Source organism: Schistocerca gregaria, chromosome 1 (genome assembly GCF_023897955.1).
Source record: "Schistocerca gregaria isolate iqSchGreg1 chromosome 1, iqSchGreg1.2, whole genome shotgun sequence".
In the NCBI taxonomy this organism is placed as follows: Eukaryota; Metazoa; Arthropoda; class Insecta; order Orthoptera; family Acrididae; genus Schistocerca; species Schistocerca gregaria.
Genome location: NC_064920.1, coordinates 1,072,887,270 through 1,072,903,929, shown reverse-complemented (window position 1 = coordinate 1,072,903,929; position 16,660 = coordinate 1,072,887,270). Strand labels below are relative to the sequence as shown.

Sequence of the window (16,660 nt, the reverse complement as noted above, 5' to 3'; positions counted from 1 at the left end):
TGTTAACAGATGTGAAAATTACCGAACTATCAGTTTAATAAGTCACAGCTGCAAAATACTAACGCGAATTCTTTACAGACGGATGGAAAAACTGGTAGAAGCCGACCTCGGGGAAGATCAGTTTGGATTCCGTAGAAATGTTGGAACACGTGAGGCAATACTGACCCTACGACTTATCTTAGAAGAAAGATTAAGGAAAGGCAAGCCTACGTTTCTAGCATTTGTAGACTTGGAGAAAGCTTTTGACAATGTTGACTGAAATACTCTCTTTCAAATTCTAAAGGTGGCAGGGGTAAAATACAGGGAGCGAAAGGCTATTTACCATTTGTACAGAAACCAGTTGGCAGTTATAAGAGTTGAGGGACATGAAAGGGAAGCAGTGGTTGGGAAGGGAGTGAGACAGGGTTGTAGCCTCTCTCCGATGCTATTCAATCTGTATATTGAGCAAGCAGTAAAGGAAACAAAAGAAAAGTTCGGAGTAGGTTTTAAAATCCATGGAGAAGAAATAAAAACTTTGAGGTTCGTCGATGACATTGTAATTCTGTCAGACACAGCAAAGGACTTGGAAGAGCAGTTGAACGGAATGGACAGTGTCTTAAAAAGGAGGGTATAAGATGAACCTGAACAAAAGCAAAACGAGGATAATGGAATGTAGTTGAATTAAGTCGGGTTACGCTGAGGGAATTAGATTAGGAAATGAGTCACTTAAAGTACTAAAGGAATTTTGCTATTTTGGGAGCAAAATAACTGATGATGGTCGAAGTAGACAGGATATAAAATGTAGACTGGCAATAGCAAGGAAAGCGTTTCAGAAGAAAAGAAATTTGTTAGCATCGAGTACAGATTTAACTGTTAGGAAGTCGTTTCTGAAAGTATTTGTATGGAGTGTAGCCATGTATGGAAGTGAAACATGGATGATAAATAGTTTAGACAAGAAGAGAATAGAAGCTTTCGAAATGTGGTGCTACAGAAGAATTCTGAAGATTTGATGGATAGATCACCTAACTAATTGGGAGGTATTGAATGGAATTGGGCAGAAGAGGAGTTTGTGGCACAACTTGACCAGAAGAAGGGATCGGTTGGTTGGACATGCTCTGAGGCATCAAGGAATCACCTATTTAGTACTGGAGGTCGGCGTGGAGGGTAAAAATGGTAGAGGAAGACCTAGAGATGAATACACTAAGCAGACTCAGAAGGATGTAGGCTGCAGTAGGTACTGGGAGATGAAGAAGCTTGCGCAGGATAGAGTAGCATGGAGAGCTGCATCAAACCAGTCTCAGGACTGAAGACAACAACAACAACAACAACAGATTCGTCAACAGCAGTTTCTACACGTCGCACATTTTCTTGAGAAGTATCACAGGAGAAAAAGAGCATATTCATAATCATCGGGAAATGGTGAAAGCTTTAATGTCCTTTTCCTGCATATATAAATGACAAGCATAGCTCTGCTTGTATTTTGTTTGAAACATCTTCTCAACGTATAGCTATGTGACGTGGAAGATTAATTTCCACTCAGTTCGCAATAGGAACATTTTAGAGTGATTCTACGTGATAATCCCTAGCGCATTGGATCTAATTCAAAACTCAAGGTACTTTGGTCGCAATCAGCGCATTTCGTTTTGAGTAATAATAATAATAATAATAGTGAAAAATTATATAGTGTAGATTCATCTGTCTTTCCTTCAGTGTTTTTTTAATCAACAGTACCAGCAACATAGTGTCTCTCAACGTTGTTGTCAACAATACTGTCAAATTTCATTTGTCTTCGAATGTTTTCCCCCTGCGGTATATTTACATTGATACTTTCACTAGCATCCTGACTTTCTTTTTCTTCACTTTTCACATTTTTCCATCTCTTCTTCAGTATCCCACTAAGATTTCCCAAGTGCCTCTAATATCGAGACATGTTTGATACTGTTAGTTACTGGTATTTCAGCACAGTAAAGAGTGTGCTAAAAAGCGATGAACTGGCGCTCTCGAACAGTCACTATCCAACGCGGAAAGCACACTGCCGTATCCGCTACATCGGCAAATGCAGGTCGTCGGACTTGTGTATATCTGCCCACGCAAAGTAAAATGGGTCTTTTCCGGCCGCCAGGCGTATGCTGTCGCCAATCGCCCGGCTTCCGCGTCAATGGGATGCATATTTAGGAGAACACCACTCTCCTGAATGCATTGAAATAACAGATGTAAGTGTCTTCTGTGCTCATGTTCATTATGAGAGAGAACCAGGATGACATTTATTTATGCAAAACAAAAAATTTAGTCCTCCTAAAACCTCATCGTTATATAAAGCACTTCTGTCTGCTCTGTATACAACTCCTGCATTCAACCACTTTAGCTGCTGCATGAAGCTCTGGAGGCAGGTAGCGGGTGCAGTCGGATACAGGCGGTCCAGTTATTGCCCGACTCTTCATTCAGGATTCGTTGCATACGTTGTCGCTTAGTTACTGACTGGCGCTTCATTGCTGTGTCTCTAAAGTCTTGATATCCTGCGCCGAGATGCGCTGCAATACTGCGTCTTGAACCACTTTAACCAATTAGTCATCCAAGTTGGATTGGGTTCAATTTGTCTTCGTTGTTACATACACCACTTTGTTGGACGATGCACGAACCATTCTGTCGGATAAGCTGTCCAGAAAGTCTGTAGCTGTACTGAAGCTGTTGTAGTTGGTGACGTTGCAGCTGGACTGCCTAGTAGCGACGAAATCGTTGTAAAAATCGGTGAAGTGTGATTATGTGGATGTTGTTTTTCTTCTTGTTTACAGGTAAGCTACTATGGTTCTGAGTGTTGCTTCTCCATTCTCGAGGCGGCGTGGTAGTTACGGAGTGCGGAAGAACTAATTTTTACAATACATGGTCAGCCGGCCGGTGTGACCGAGCAGTTCTAGGCGCTTCAATCTGGAACCGCGCGTTCGCTACGGTCGCAGGTTCGAATCCTGCCTCGGGCATGGATGTGTGTTCCCCTTAGGTTAGTTAGGTTTAAGTAGTTCTACGTCTACGGGACTGATGACCTTATATGTTAGGTCCCATAGTGCTTAGAGCCATTTGAACAAACCAGGGTCACCACTGTAGTATTACTAACTTTTACCCTGCAGAAAGTGACAGATAAATAGCAACAAGTAAAGAACTTTATTGACACTTGCAGGACACATGAGAGATACAATGAATCACAAAATTTTGTTCTTGCAACTCTCTATCATGGGTAGCACAGACTCTAAATCATTCTTGTCGACTGTCGCACTGTCGATGTATACGTACGACAGGTCGCCACAATTACACACGGGACCTAGGCAATTAACAGAGTGAGTGTCGGGTACCTCACATCTCCTAAATCAAGACGCATTTCCCCTCTCTCACTGACATGACGCCCCAGATGGTTTTTCTCCTACTGTTGACAAATGGTCTGAATTTTCTACCATTTTGTCTTTAGCTAACCCAATTTCTTGTCTGTCGAGTGTATGTGTATCTCAGCACTTCTGCGACTGTTTTGAAATTATATAAAATTAACTACAGATGAGCTCGTTCTGGTTGATTACGTAACAGTGGCACGAGTTTGAGATCCCTAACTCTGGTAGTACTCATTTACGGTCTCTTAATAATCAGGATGTAGACGTAACTTGACGTTGTTGTGTTGGGAAAAAGATAAAACTTTTATTTGGTGACTCGCCATTGGTAGACAACATTAGTGTTTGTACTGGAATGTGCTACATGAATACATTCTCAACAAAAGGTAAACAGGGTAAAGATTTGATAGGCTTACATTTATTATCGTCACAAGCCAAACTCGACAATGCAACAAAATTGCTGTAAACGTGTAGTAGCTTTTGGACGCGCCTCAGTTTTTTAATAGAGAAGTACTTCAATAATAATAATGCAGTTACGCTCGGACCGGCCGGTGTGGCCGAGCGGTTCTAGGCGCTTCAGACTGGAACCGCGCGACCGCTGCGGTCGCAGGTTCGAATCCAGCCTCGGGCGTGGATGTGTGTGATGTCCTTAGATTAGTTACGTTTAAGTAGTTCTAAGTTCTAGGGGACTGATGACCTCAGATAGTAAGTCCCATAGTGCTCAGAGCCATCTGAGCCACCATTTACGCTCGTTAACGGTACTTTACTTCCGTCTACCAATGGAGCACTCTCACTTAACAGAATAACATATTATTCACAGATCAAGATTGCATTCTCTCCATCGTAACAGTGTCTGAGAGTTCATACATTGATCACAAACCTTGGACGCAAGTTCCGAGGCAGAACAGGACTTCCAGGGGCGGCATCCAGCTGAGACTAAATGACCAACGGATGATAATTTTAGAACTTCTTTCAATATTTTCACGGATATAACCAGCAGATCAATATGTCGAAGGTATGTCGATCCATGATAAACACAGGATTAGTTACGAGAGATGTAGACCAACTTACATTATGGATTTAGCCAGTATCCAAAAGCGGTTCGGTGGCAAGACTAAACCATTGATGAGGACGAATACTACCTCATCACAAATACGCGCAACAGAATTGTATTAGAGAGGTAACTTTTAAGCGCCCTCTACGATAACTTGTCTAACATGGTGAAATAAATCTCCGTCAAAATGAGTACAATAAGTACGGACGTGTGAATTTCTTTAGACATCAGTTGAGAAACTAATGTAACCTTCGCTAGGAAGTGAATAGTTCGGCCAACAGGGGTCACCCGTGCGTACTCATTGTACAGATACGTCAACAGTAATGTCCCTATGTGGTTCCCCTTGGCAACTGGTCAACGATGTTGTCTTGCCCCAACATACTCCACTCGAGACGGTCAAACAGCAAATGGAGTAATTATTCTTTATTCTTGAATAATTTCTGGGGCGGTGCTTGGAACTAGAGGTGGGTGCTACATATTTGGCTACGGTAGGCTGGTTCACGGTTGACAGATGAAATTTGCCTTTCACTCCGAGTTGTTTAGTCTCTAAACGGATGAACTAAGGAGCATTGGTTATGAAAACAATGAAAGGGTGTCGAATGTAAACCAAGGCTTCATACACGCAAGACAGAGCTGATCCCCATCCATTTATTGAGATCGTTCAAGATGACTGAGTTGAGTGTGCTAATGACATCTCTTTGAGGCTCCATAAACGTTGAACAATGGACTGCGTTAGTTTGTGCCTTGAGACAGTTTTTCCGTGTTCTTCAACACTCATCAGCTTTGAAAATTTGGATTACCTGCTATAGTAATAATAACAATAAAGTATCTCCGTTCTTTAAGTGTGATATGTCACGTAAGTACACAGTTCCTTAAGGTTTTGTAACACGTTATCAACAGGTTTTGACTTATGAGGTACTCTGTGGAATACAAAAAGAATTTTTACATTCTGCAGCTGAAATTTTATGATGTGTGTTCTCGCAGAACGGGTTACTTTCTGCACTGCCGTACGTCGCTAATATTGTCCTGAGTCTTGCGTCCAGCTGGATCGTCAACAGCGTAGAGAAGAAGCAAATCCTCAGCAGGGGGGCCTTAAGGAAGGTGGTCAACTCCATTGGTAAGAAAGTATGTGCAGATACCTATGTATTGGTTTTCGCACAATAACTCATTAAATTACAGTAAAGAAAGTCGAAAAGTTTATTTATTTATTTAACCTGCTCTGATTAGGGCCATCAATCCATGTCTTACATCGGAGCACGGTTTCATATACGCAGTGCCATTTTTTACATCATGGTTACCTAAGAAATAGCAATCACAGTTACGCAAATAGTATGAAAATCTTCCAATAAATTACATGTACGCAGCCTGGTGGTCGTCGAAAACTACCCATATTTCGACTGGAGCACACCCTGCCATTTTCAAGGCATAACTCAACCAAGCAAGCGATACGTAACGGAATCTACACACTTTTTGTCGGGTTGTGACTAATGCTGGTGCTTCGACATGTTGCGTTGTAAAGCACCTTGCTACTCTGTTCAGCTCTGTAGCAGGACGGCGTGAGCATCACGTTAAGAACTCGATTGACTTCTTAAGTCAATTGGAGGAAGTACGATTGAATGAATATGATATTATATTAAGTGGGGATGAGGTCTCTCTCTCTTCACTCGCATTCCTCTGTCTGACTCGCTACGGTTGATTGAGGCTAGCTTTGGTGTTGAAGTAACGAACCCATTTCGACATGTGTTGACTTTCACTCACTTTTTGTTGAATGACTATAACGTGAGCCGACAGATGAAGTTGCGATGGGAAGCCTATTGTCTGCTATCATTGCCAATTTGTTTATGGAGGAACGTGCCTCCGAGTTGCAGCTTGAAACCTGCGCGCTTTTTTTCGGATATTAGATTGTACTTTCGTTGTTAGCCCTCAGCGGTCACAGCGGCCGGCGCATGAAGGGGTGCTCCGTACCTTGGTTCACAGGGGCCATGCCATCTCGGACCCCGAGAGTTTGTCAGCTGTCTTAGCCCATCTTGAGGTTATCTTTCGTCAGAATGGTTTGAGTGAAAGACAGATCAGACGTATGTTGCGATGTCGACCAACTGTTCACCAGGTGAGTGATGATAATACCGAGGTGGCACAGAAGACTACAGCCTTTTTCCCTTACGCAAGAGTATTTCGAATAGAACTGGTCGTATTTTTGGAAATTATGATGTGAAATGTGTTATTCGACCACCATCTAAGACCAGATTCCTTTTAGGTTCCGTAAAGAATGTTCTTTGTTTGCGTAATGCTTGTGTCTACCGTATTCCTTGGAGCTGTGTCATGTCATGTATTGGCCAGAGTATCAAAACTGTGGAGGACCGGTATACTGAACATAAGCGGCAACACGCTTACAACAGCCAACAAAATCCACTCTTGCAGAACACTGTCGTGGTACCTTTTATTCTGTGGAAAACACGGGGATTCTGACAGGCACTTCCAGCTGATGGGAAAGTGTTATTAAAGAAGCAGTTGAAATCAAACTGGCATGTAACCTTATAGTTTTTCTTTCGATTCTGTTGGAACCCTGCGCTCTCCCTTGCCAAAAACCAGAGAGACTAAGTTAATGGTACCTCACCCATTGATTCATTTCACTATCTATTGCTTCTGACGTCGGTCATCTTTGGGTTTTGTAATGGAGCTAGTGTTTACAGCATGTGCGTGTGTGTTACCTATATGGAGTTTCTCTGCAGACCGAGCTTCTAAATTCCCTTGCACAACGCTTATTTGCTGCAGTTTTGCCTTGAAAATGGTAGAGTGTCGAAATACCGGCGGTTGTCGACGACGTCACCCGGCTGCATTCCCCTAACTTATTTGAACACTGTATGCACCGAGCCTCCCCCTATGAACCATGGACCTTGCCGTTGGTGGGGAGGCTTGCGTGCCTCAGCGATACAGATGGCCGTACCGTAGGTGCAACCACAACGGAGGGGTATCTGTTGAGAGGCCAGACAAACGTGTGGTTCCTGAAGAGGGGCAGCAGCCTTTTCAGTAGTTGCAGGGGCAACAGTCTGGATGATTGACTGATCTGGCCTTGCAATATTAACCAAAATGGCCTTGCTGTGCTGGTACTGCGAACGGCTGAAAGCAAGGGGAAACTACAGCCGTAATTTTTCCCGAGGACATGCAGCTTTACTGTATGATTAAATGATGATGGCATCCTCTTGGGTAAAATATTCCGGAGGTAAAATAGTCCCCCATTCGGATCTCCGGGCGGGGACTACTCAGGAGGATGTCGTTATCAGGAGAAAGAAAACTGGCGTTCTACGGATCGGAGCGTGGAATGTCAGATCCCTTAATCGGGCAGGTAGGTTAGAAAATTTAAAAAGGGAAATGGATAGGTTAAAGTTAGATATAGTGGGAATTAGTGAAGTTCGGTGGCAGGAGGAACAAGACTTCTGGTCAGGTGACTACAGGGTTATAAACACAAAATCAAATAGGGGTAATACAGGAGTAGGTTTAATAATGAATAGGAAAATAGGAATGCGGGTAAGCTACTACAAACAGCATAGTGAAGCATTATTGTGGCCAAGATAGATACGAAGCCCACACCTACTACAGTAGTACAAGTTTATATGCCAACTAGCTCTGCAGATGATGAAGAAATTGAAGAAATGTACGATGAAATAAAAGAAATTATTCAGATAGTGAAGGGAGACGAAAATTTAATAGTAATGGGTGACTGGAATTCGAGTGTAGGAAAAGGGAGAGAAGGAAACATAGTAGGTGAATATGGATTGGGGCTAAGAAATGAAAGAGGAAGCCGCCTAGTAGAATTTTGCACGGAGCACAACTTAATCATAGCTAACACTTGGTTTAAGAATCATGAAAGAAGGTTGTATACGTGGAAGAACCCTGGAGATACTAAAAGGTATCAGATAGATTATATAATGGTAAGACAGAGATTTAGGAACCAGGTTTTAAGTTGTAAGACATTTCCAGGGGCAGATGTGGACTCTGACCACAATCTATTGGTTATGACCTGTAGATTAAAACTGAAGAAACTGCAAAAATGTGGGAAATTAAGGAGATGGGACCTGGATAAACTGAAAGAACCAGAGGTTGTACAGAGTTTCAGAGAGAGCATAAGGGAACAATTGACAGGAATAGGGGAAAGAAGTACAGTAGAAGAAGAATGGGTAGCTCTGAGGGATGTAGTAGTGAAGGCAGCAGAGGATAAAGTAGGTACAAAGACGAGAGCTGCTAGAAATCCTTGGGTAACAGAAGAAATATTGAATTTAATTGATGAAAGGAGAAAATATAAAAATGCAGTAAATGAAGCAGGCAAAAAGGAATACAAACGTCTGAAAAATGAGATCGACAGGAAGTCCAAAATGGCTAAACAGGGATGGCTAGAGGACAAATGTAAGGATGTAGAAGCTTATCTCACTAGGGGTAAGATAGATACTGCCTACAGGAAAATTAAAGAGACCTTTGGAGAGAAGAGAACCACGTGTATGAATATCAAGAGCTCAGATGGCAGCCCAGTTCTAAGCAAAGAAGGGAAGGCAGAAAGGTGGAAGGAGTATATAGAAGGTTTATACAAGGGCGATGTACTTGAGGACAATATTATGGAAATAGAAGAGGATGTAGATGAAGACGAAATGGGAGATACGATACTGCGTGAAGAGTTTGACAGAGCACTGAAAGACCTGAGTCGAAACAAGGCCCCCGGAGTAGACAACATTCCATTAGAACTACTGACGGCCTTGGGAGAGCCAGTCATGACAAAACTCTACCAGCTGGTGAGCAAGATGTATCAGACAGGCGAAATACCCTCAGACTTCAAGAAGAATATAATAATTCCAATCCCAAAGAAAGCAGGTGCTGACAGATGTGAAAATTACCGAACTATCAGTTTAATAAGCCACGGCTGCAAAATACTAACGCGAATTCTTTACAGACGAATGGAAAAACTGGTAGATGCAGACCTCGGGGAGGATCAGTTTGGATTCCGTCGAAATGTTGGAACACGTGAGGCAATACTGACCTTACGACTTATCTTAGAAGAAAGATTAAGAAAAGGCAAACCTACGTTTCTAGCATTTGTAGACTTAGAGAAAGCTTTTGACAATGTTGACTGGAATACTCTCTTTCAAATTCTAAAGGTGGCAGGGGTAAAATACAGGGAGCGAAAGGCTATTTATAATTTGTACAGAAACCAGATGGCAGTAATAAGAGTCGAGGGGCATGAAAGGGAAGCAGTGGTTGGGAAAGGAGTGAGACAGGGTTGTAGCCTCTCCCCGATGTTATTCAATCTGTATATTGAGCAAGCAGTAAAGGAAACAAAAGAAAAATTTGGAGTAGGTATTAAAATTCATGGAGACGAAGTAAAAACTTTGAGGTTCGCCGATGACATTGTAATTCTGTCAGAGACGGCAAAGGACTTGGAAGAGCAGTTGAACGGAATGGACAGTGTCTTGAAAGGAGAATATAAGATGAACATTAACAAAAGCAAAACGAGGATAATGGAATGTAGTCAAATTAAATCGGGTGATGCTGAGGGAATTAGATTAGGAAATGAGACACTTAAAGTAGTAAAGGAGTTTTGCTATTTAGGAAGTAAAATAACTGATGATGGTCGAAGTAGAGAGGATATAAAATGTAGACTGGCAATGGCAAGGAAAGCGTTTCTGAAGAAGAGAAATTTGTTAACATCGAATATAGATTTATGTATCAGGAAGTCGTTTCTGAAAGTATTTGTTTGGAGTGTAGCCATGTATGGAAGTGAAACATGGACGATAACTAGTTTGGACAAGAAGAGAATAGAAGCTTTCGAAATGTGGTGCTACAGAAGAATACTGAAGATAAGGTGGATAGATCACGTATCTAATGAGGAGGTATTGAATAGGATTGGGGAGAAGAGAAGTTTGTGGCACAACTTGACTAGAAGAAGGGATCGGTTGGTAGGACATGTTTTGAGGCATCAAGGGATCACAAATTTAGCATTGGAGGGCAGCGTGGAGGGTAAAAATCGTAGAGGGAGACCGAGAGATGAGTACACTAAGCAGATTCAGAAGGATGTAGGTTGCAGTAGGTACTGGGAGATGAAGCAGCTTGCACAGGATAGAGTAGCATGGAGAGCTGCATCAAACCAGTCTCAGGATTGAAGACAACAACAACAACAATGCACCGAGGGAAATTCAGAAACATATTAATATGATTTGTGTGTCTGCAGTGACAGTAGGAGTAAAAGGTGGTTCTACCAAACGCTTACGCTGATGATGTTATAAGGAAAGGTGTGCAAAATAAATGAAATGGCAGCTAAGGGACATTTCAAAATACTTTCTTAATAGCAACACCAGAAAGCATAGCAAATAATGAAAATTTTTCTTGTTGTGTGTATGCAGTACAGTCAGAAGAATACATGATTCAATTTGTAGGTGATGTTTAGGGTAGAAAGGATGCACAGCTTAATACTCGGAACTGCCACAACAGCAACGTCTCCAACCCGGCTGGGCATCATGTCGAAGTGAACTTGGGTGACAGATATGGATAAGGTCACTGCTTGCCACTTCAGTCAGTGGCTGGCTAGTGGTGGTGAGCCTGTCTCTCGCAAACCCACGACCAGATGTTTTCAATGGGCATGAGACCTGTTAACATTTATTTTTTATTTTTTCTGCAACCAGGGCTTATCGCGAAGTGTACCCAGTGGTACTTAGATACCATGGCGTCAGGTGCTAGACCTCTATGACGATGACAGTCTAGAAAAGTTAGTTCTGCTTAAAACTTCCACAAACCGATAGGTCCATAGTGATGTTGTGCACAGAAGTGAAGTTCTTCTTAGGCCATGGCGCCATCAATGCCACCGCACATTTCACTGCTGTCGAATCAAGGGTGGTGACCTTGCTGTCAGTCTGTCATGTTCCAAAGGGAGTCGCACTGAAAGTGAGGATATTCGCCATGGGTGCCGTGTTGCTTACTGGAGTGGCTGTAGCTGATGGCTGGGTTTTTCGCCCTGGACTGGTGACTGACAAGTCGTGCAAGTGGGAAGGTGCTACGTCGCGCCAAAAAATTAGGTCTGTAGAAGGCAGATAATGGCTCGTCCTCTCAGAGTGTACCTTAGGGACTTAGTGAAGAAGGGTGCTCAGATGTTTGTATAAGCCTCCCCTGGACAAGACTGTCATCAACCTTTCATCATCCGCGCAGTGTCCCCAGGAGCCTGGTTTTATTGTACCGCCAGGTGACTGACTTGAGATCTTCAGCATGTTTGTGCCTGGGGAGGACATCATCAGGTGCACTCCCTAAGGTTATGGATGAATATGGTTTTTACCCAATAAATCACTCCCCCGCGCCATGAGGGCCCAGGGTAAGCTTTCAGGGTCATCGTTTGAGATCTACATCTACTACATCTACATCCGTACTCCGCAAGCCACCTGACGGTCTGTGGCGGAGGGTACCCTGAGTACCTCTATCGGTTCTCCCTTCTATTCCAGTCTCGTATTGTACGTGGAAAGAAGGATTGTCGGTATGCTTCTGTGTGGGCTCTAATCTCTCTGATTTTATCCTCATGGTCTCTTCGCGAGATATACGTAGGAGGGAGCAATATACTGCTTGACTCTTCGGTGAAGGTATGTTCTCGAAACTTCACCAAAAGCCCGTACCGAGCTACTGAGCGTCTCTCCTGCAGAGTCTTCCACTGGAGTTTATCTATCATCTCCGTAACGCTTTCGCAATTACTAAATGATCCTGTAACGAAGCGCGCTGCTCTCCGTTGGATCTTCTCTATCTGTTCTATCAACCCTACCTGGTGCGGATCCCACACTGCTGAGCAGTATTCAAGCATTGGGCGAACAAGCGTACTGTAACCTACTTCCTTTGTTGTCGGATTGCATTTCCTTAGGATTCTTCCAATGAATCTCAGTCTGGCATCTGCTTTACCGACGATCAATTTTATATGATCATTCCATTTTAAATCACTCCTAATGCCTACTCCCAGATAATTTATGGAATTAACTGCTTCCAGTTGCTGACCTGCTATTTTGTAGCTAAATGATAAGGGACCTATCTTTCTATGTATTCGCATCACATTACACTTCGCTACATTGAGATTCAATTGCCATTCCGTGCACCATGCGTCAATTCGCTGCAGATCCTCCTGCATTTCAGTACAATTTTCTATTGTTGCAACCTGTCGATACACCACAGCATCATCTGCAAAAAGCCTCAGTGAACTTCCGATGTCATCCACCAGGTCATTTATGTATATTGTGAATAGCAACGGTCCTATGACACTCCCCTGCGGCACACCTGAAATCACTCTTACTTCGGAAGACTTCTCTCCATTGAGAATGACGTGCTGCGTTCTGTTATCTAGGAACTCCTCAATCCAATCACACAATTGATCTGATAGTCCGTATGCTTTTACTTTGTTCATTAAACGACTGCGGGGAACTGTGTCAAACGCCTTGCGGAAGTCAAGAAACACGGCATCTACCTGTGAACCCGTGTCTAAGGCCCTCTGAGTCTCGTGGACGAATAGCGCGAGCTGGGTTTCACACGATCGTCTTTTTCGAAACCCATGCTGATTCCTACAGAGTAGATTTCTAGTCTCCAGAAAAGACATTATACTCGAACATAATACGTGTTCCAAAATTCTACAACTGATCGACGTTAGAGATATAGGTCTATAGTTCTGCACATCTGTTCGACGTCCCTTCTTGAGAACGGGGATGACCTGTGCCCTTTTCCAATCCTTTGGAACGCTTCGCTCTTCTAGAGACCTACGGTACACCGCTGCAAGAAGGGGGGCAAGTTCCTCCGCGTACTCTGTGTAAAATCGAACTGGTATCCCATCAGGACCAGCGGCCTTTCCTCTTTTGAGCGATTTTAATTGTTTCTCTATCCCTCTGTCGTCTACTTCGATATCTACCATTTTGTCAACTGTGCGACAATCTAGAGAAGGAAGCACGGTGCAGTCTTCCTCTGTGAAACAGCTTTGGAAGAAGACATTTAGTATTTCGGCCTTTAGTCTGTCATCCTCTGTTTCAGTACCATTTTGGTCACAGAGTGTCTGGACATTTTGTTTTGATCCACCTACCGCTTTGACATAGGACCAAAATTTCTTAGGATTTTCTGCCAAGTCAGTACATAGAACTTTACTTTCGAATTCATTGAAAGCCTCTCGCATAGCCCTCCTCACACTACATTTCGCTTCGCGTAATTTTTGTTTGTCTGGAAGGCTTTGGATATGTTTATGTTTGCTGTGAAGTTCCCTTTGCTTCCGCAGCAGTTTTCTAACTCGGTTGTTGTACCACGGTGGCTCTTTTCCATCTCTTACGATCTTGCTTGGCACATACTCATCTAACGCATATTGTACCATGGTTTTGAACTTTGTCCACTGATCCTCAACACTATCTGCACTTGAGACAAAACTTTTGTGTTGAGCCGTCAGGTACTCTGTAATCTGCTTTTTGTCACTTTTGCTAAACAGAAAAATCTTCCTACCTTTTTTAATATTTCTATTTACGGATGAAATCATCGATGCAGTAACCGCTTTATGATCGCTGATTCCCTGTTCTGCATTAACTGATTCAAATAGTTCGGGTCTGTTTGTCACCAGAAGGTCTAATATATTATCGCCACGAGTCGGTTTTCTGTTTAACTGCTCAAGGTAGTTTTCAGATAAAGCACTTAAAAATATTTCACTGGATTCTTTGTCCCTGCCACCCGTTATGAACGTTTGAGTCTCCCAGTCTATATCCGGCAAATTAAAATCTCCACCCAGAACTATAACATGGTGGGGAAATCTACTGGAAATATTTTCCAAATTATTCTTCAGGTGCTGAGCCACAACAGCTGCTGAGCTCGGGGGCCTATAGAGACATCCAATTACCATGTCTGAGCCTGCTTTAACCGTGACCTTCGCCCAAATCATTTCACAATTCGAATCTCCGTCAATTTCCTTCGATACTATTGCACTTCTTATCGCTATAAACACGCCTCCCCCTTCACTGTCCAGCCTATCTCTGCGGTATACATTCCAATCAGAGTTTAGGATTTCATTACTGTTTACGTCTGGTTTCAGCCAACTTTCTGTTCCTAGTACTATATGGGCGTTGTGACCGTTTATTAATGAGAGCAGTTCTGGGACCTTTCTATAGACGCTCCTGCAGTTTACTATTAGCACATTAATATTGTTATTCCTTGTTGCATTTTGCCTACTCCTGCCTTGCCAAGTCTCAGGAGGCGTCTTGTCGGGCCTAGGGAGGGAATTCTCTAACCTAAAAAAACCCCATGTGCACTCCACACGTACTCCGCTACCCTCGTAGCCGCTTCCGGCGTGTAGTGCACGCCTGACCTATTCAGGGGGACCCTACATTTCTCCACCCGATAGCGGAGGTCGAGAAATTTGCACCCCAGCTCTCCGCAGAATCGTCTGAGCCTCTGGTTTAAGCCTTCCACTCGGCTCCAAACCAGAGGACCGCGATCGGTTCTCGGAACGATACTACAAATAGTTAGCTCTGATTCCACCCCGCGAGCGAGGCTTTCCACCTTCACCAACTCCGCCAACCGCCTGTACGAACTGAGGATGACCTCTGAACCCAGACGACAAGAGTCATTGGTGCCGACATGAGCAACAATTTGCAGTCGGGTGCACCCAGTGCTCTCTATCGCCGCCGGTAGGTACTCCTCCACATCTCGGATGAGACCCCCCGGCAAGTAGACAGAGTGAACACTGGCCTTCTTCCCCGACCTTTCCGCTATTTCCCTAAGGGGCTCCATCACCCGCCTAACGTTGGAGCTCCCAATAACTAATAAACCCCTCCCCCCGTGTGCCTGCTCGGACCTTGCTGAAGGAGCAGCCACATGTCCACTCACAGGCAGAGCGGGCGATGCCACACGGCCAGCCTCCACATTGACCCTCCGCCTCGTGCGCCGCGAACGCCGCTGAACCCGCCACTCCCCTTGGGGAGAGGGTGGCCCAACCGCGCCCGGTACCCGCGAAGATGTCTCGACAGCAGGGACAGTGGGTGAAGCATGTAACACCTGGGGTGCACCATGCGACGCACCAGACTCCCCACTGCCGCTACACTCCGAGGCAGCAGCCTGAAGACGGCTGACCGCGGCCATCAACACGCTCAGCTTTTCGCGAAGAGTGGCCAGCTCCTCCTGCGTCCGTACACAGCAGCCACACATCCTATCCATCCTAAGAAATCAATTTACTATAGAGTGTTAATCAACTTTTAACTAGACTGCTAATTCACTAAAGGCGGTTGAGATGTTGGGCCACATTACTGAATGTGGGAGTCATTAGTAACGAAATGCCATTGCACAGTGGCCAAATTGTCACCTCGTCAACTGGGTGGCGATTACTCTTAAAACTGTCTCTCAGCTACTCAATCGCCTAATTGCTAGAATAAAATGTGGTCTCAACAGGGTAAGCTTTCAGGGTCATCGTTTGAGATGTTGGGCCACATTACTGAATGTGGGAGTCATTAGTAACGAAATGCCATTGCACAGTGGCCAAATTGTCACCTCGTCAACTGGGTGGCGATTACTCTTAAAACTGTCTCTCAGCTACTCAATCGCCTAATTGCTAGAATAAAATGTGGTCTCAACAGGGTAAGCTTTCAGGGTCATCGTTTGAGATGTTGGGCCACATTACTGAATGTGGGAGTCATTAGTAACGAAATGCCATTGCACAGTGGCCAAATTGTCACCTCGTCAACTGGGTGGCGATTACTCTTAAAACTGTCTCTCAGCTACTCAATCGCCTGATTGCTAGAATAAAATGTGGTCTCAACAGAAATATCGGTGCAGTAGAGGCTTATGTCGAAGACTTCGTCAGTTACTCATCACACGCAATGGGAACTTGAGTAGTGTGGTTGGTAATTACCATACGTGCAAGTGGTGAAAGCTAGAATAGCTGTTGGAGGTGTCAGTTTATGAGGGGGCGGGAACCAGAATCCAAATCCTGGGTTTCTGCACAATATTTGTAATTAATTTGCGTTACACACATTTAATGGCTGTAAAAAATATATTATCAATCCTTCAGGTACAGAATTTGTCTCTGCTCGGGTAGTTGTCTGAGGTATTGGTCTACATGTGGTATGCTACACTCATATCCAGGAAAAAAAGGAAACCTTCAACAACTCTATATAGGACGTTCATATTGACAGAACATATACGTCAGCACATTCTGCAGAAATGATTCTCATTTCAGTCACCTCGGTCAGCATGTGTCCTGTTGCATAGTAGGGCTAGCATCCACCATGGG

The 16,660-nt window shown here is 43.8% G+C and overlaps 1 protein-coding gene across 1 annotated transcript in view; it reads left to right on the top strand.

Moving 5' to 3' along the window:
- Positions 1-16,660, top strand: part of LOC126281652 (putative inorganic phosphate cotransporter) — a 257,128-nt gene that overhangs the window by 223,151 nt on the left and 17,317 nt on the right. Inside the window, exon 7 of the mRNA XM_049980811.1 lies at positions 5,389-5,521. Within this exon, the coding sequence (XP_049836768.1) occupies positions 5,389-5,521 (133 nt within the window). The remainder of the gene's footprint in view (positions 1-5,388; positions 5,522-16,660) is intronic.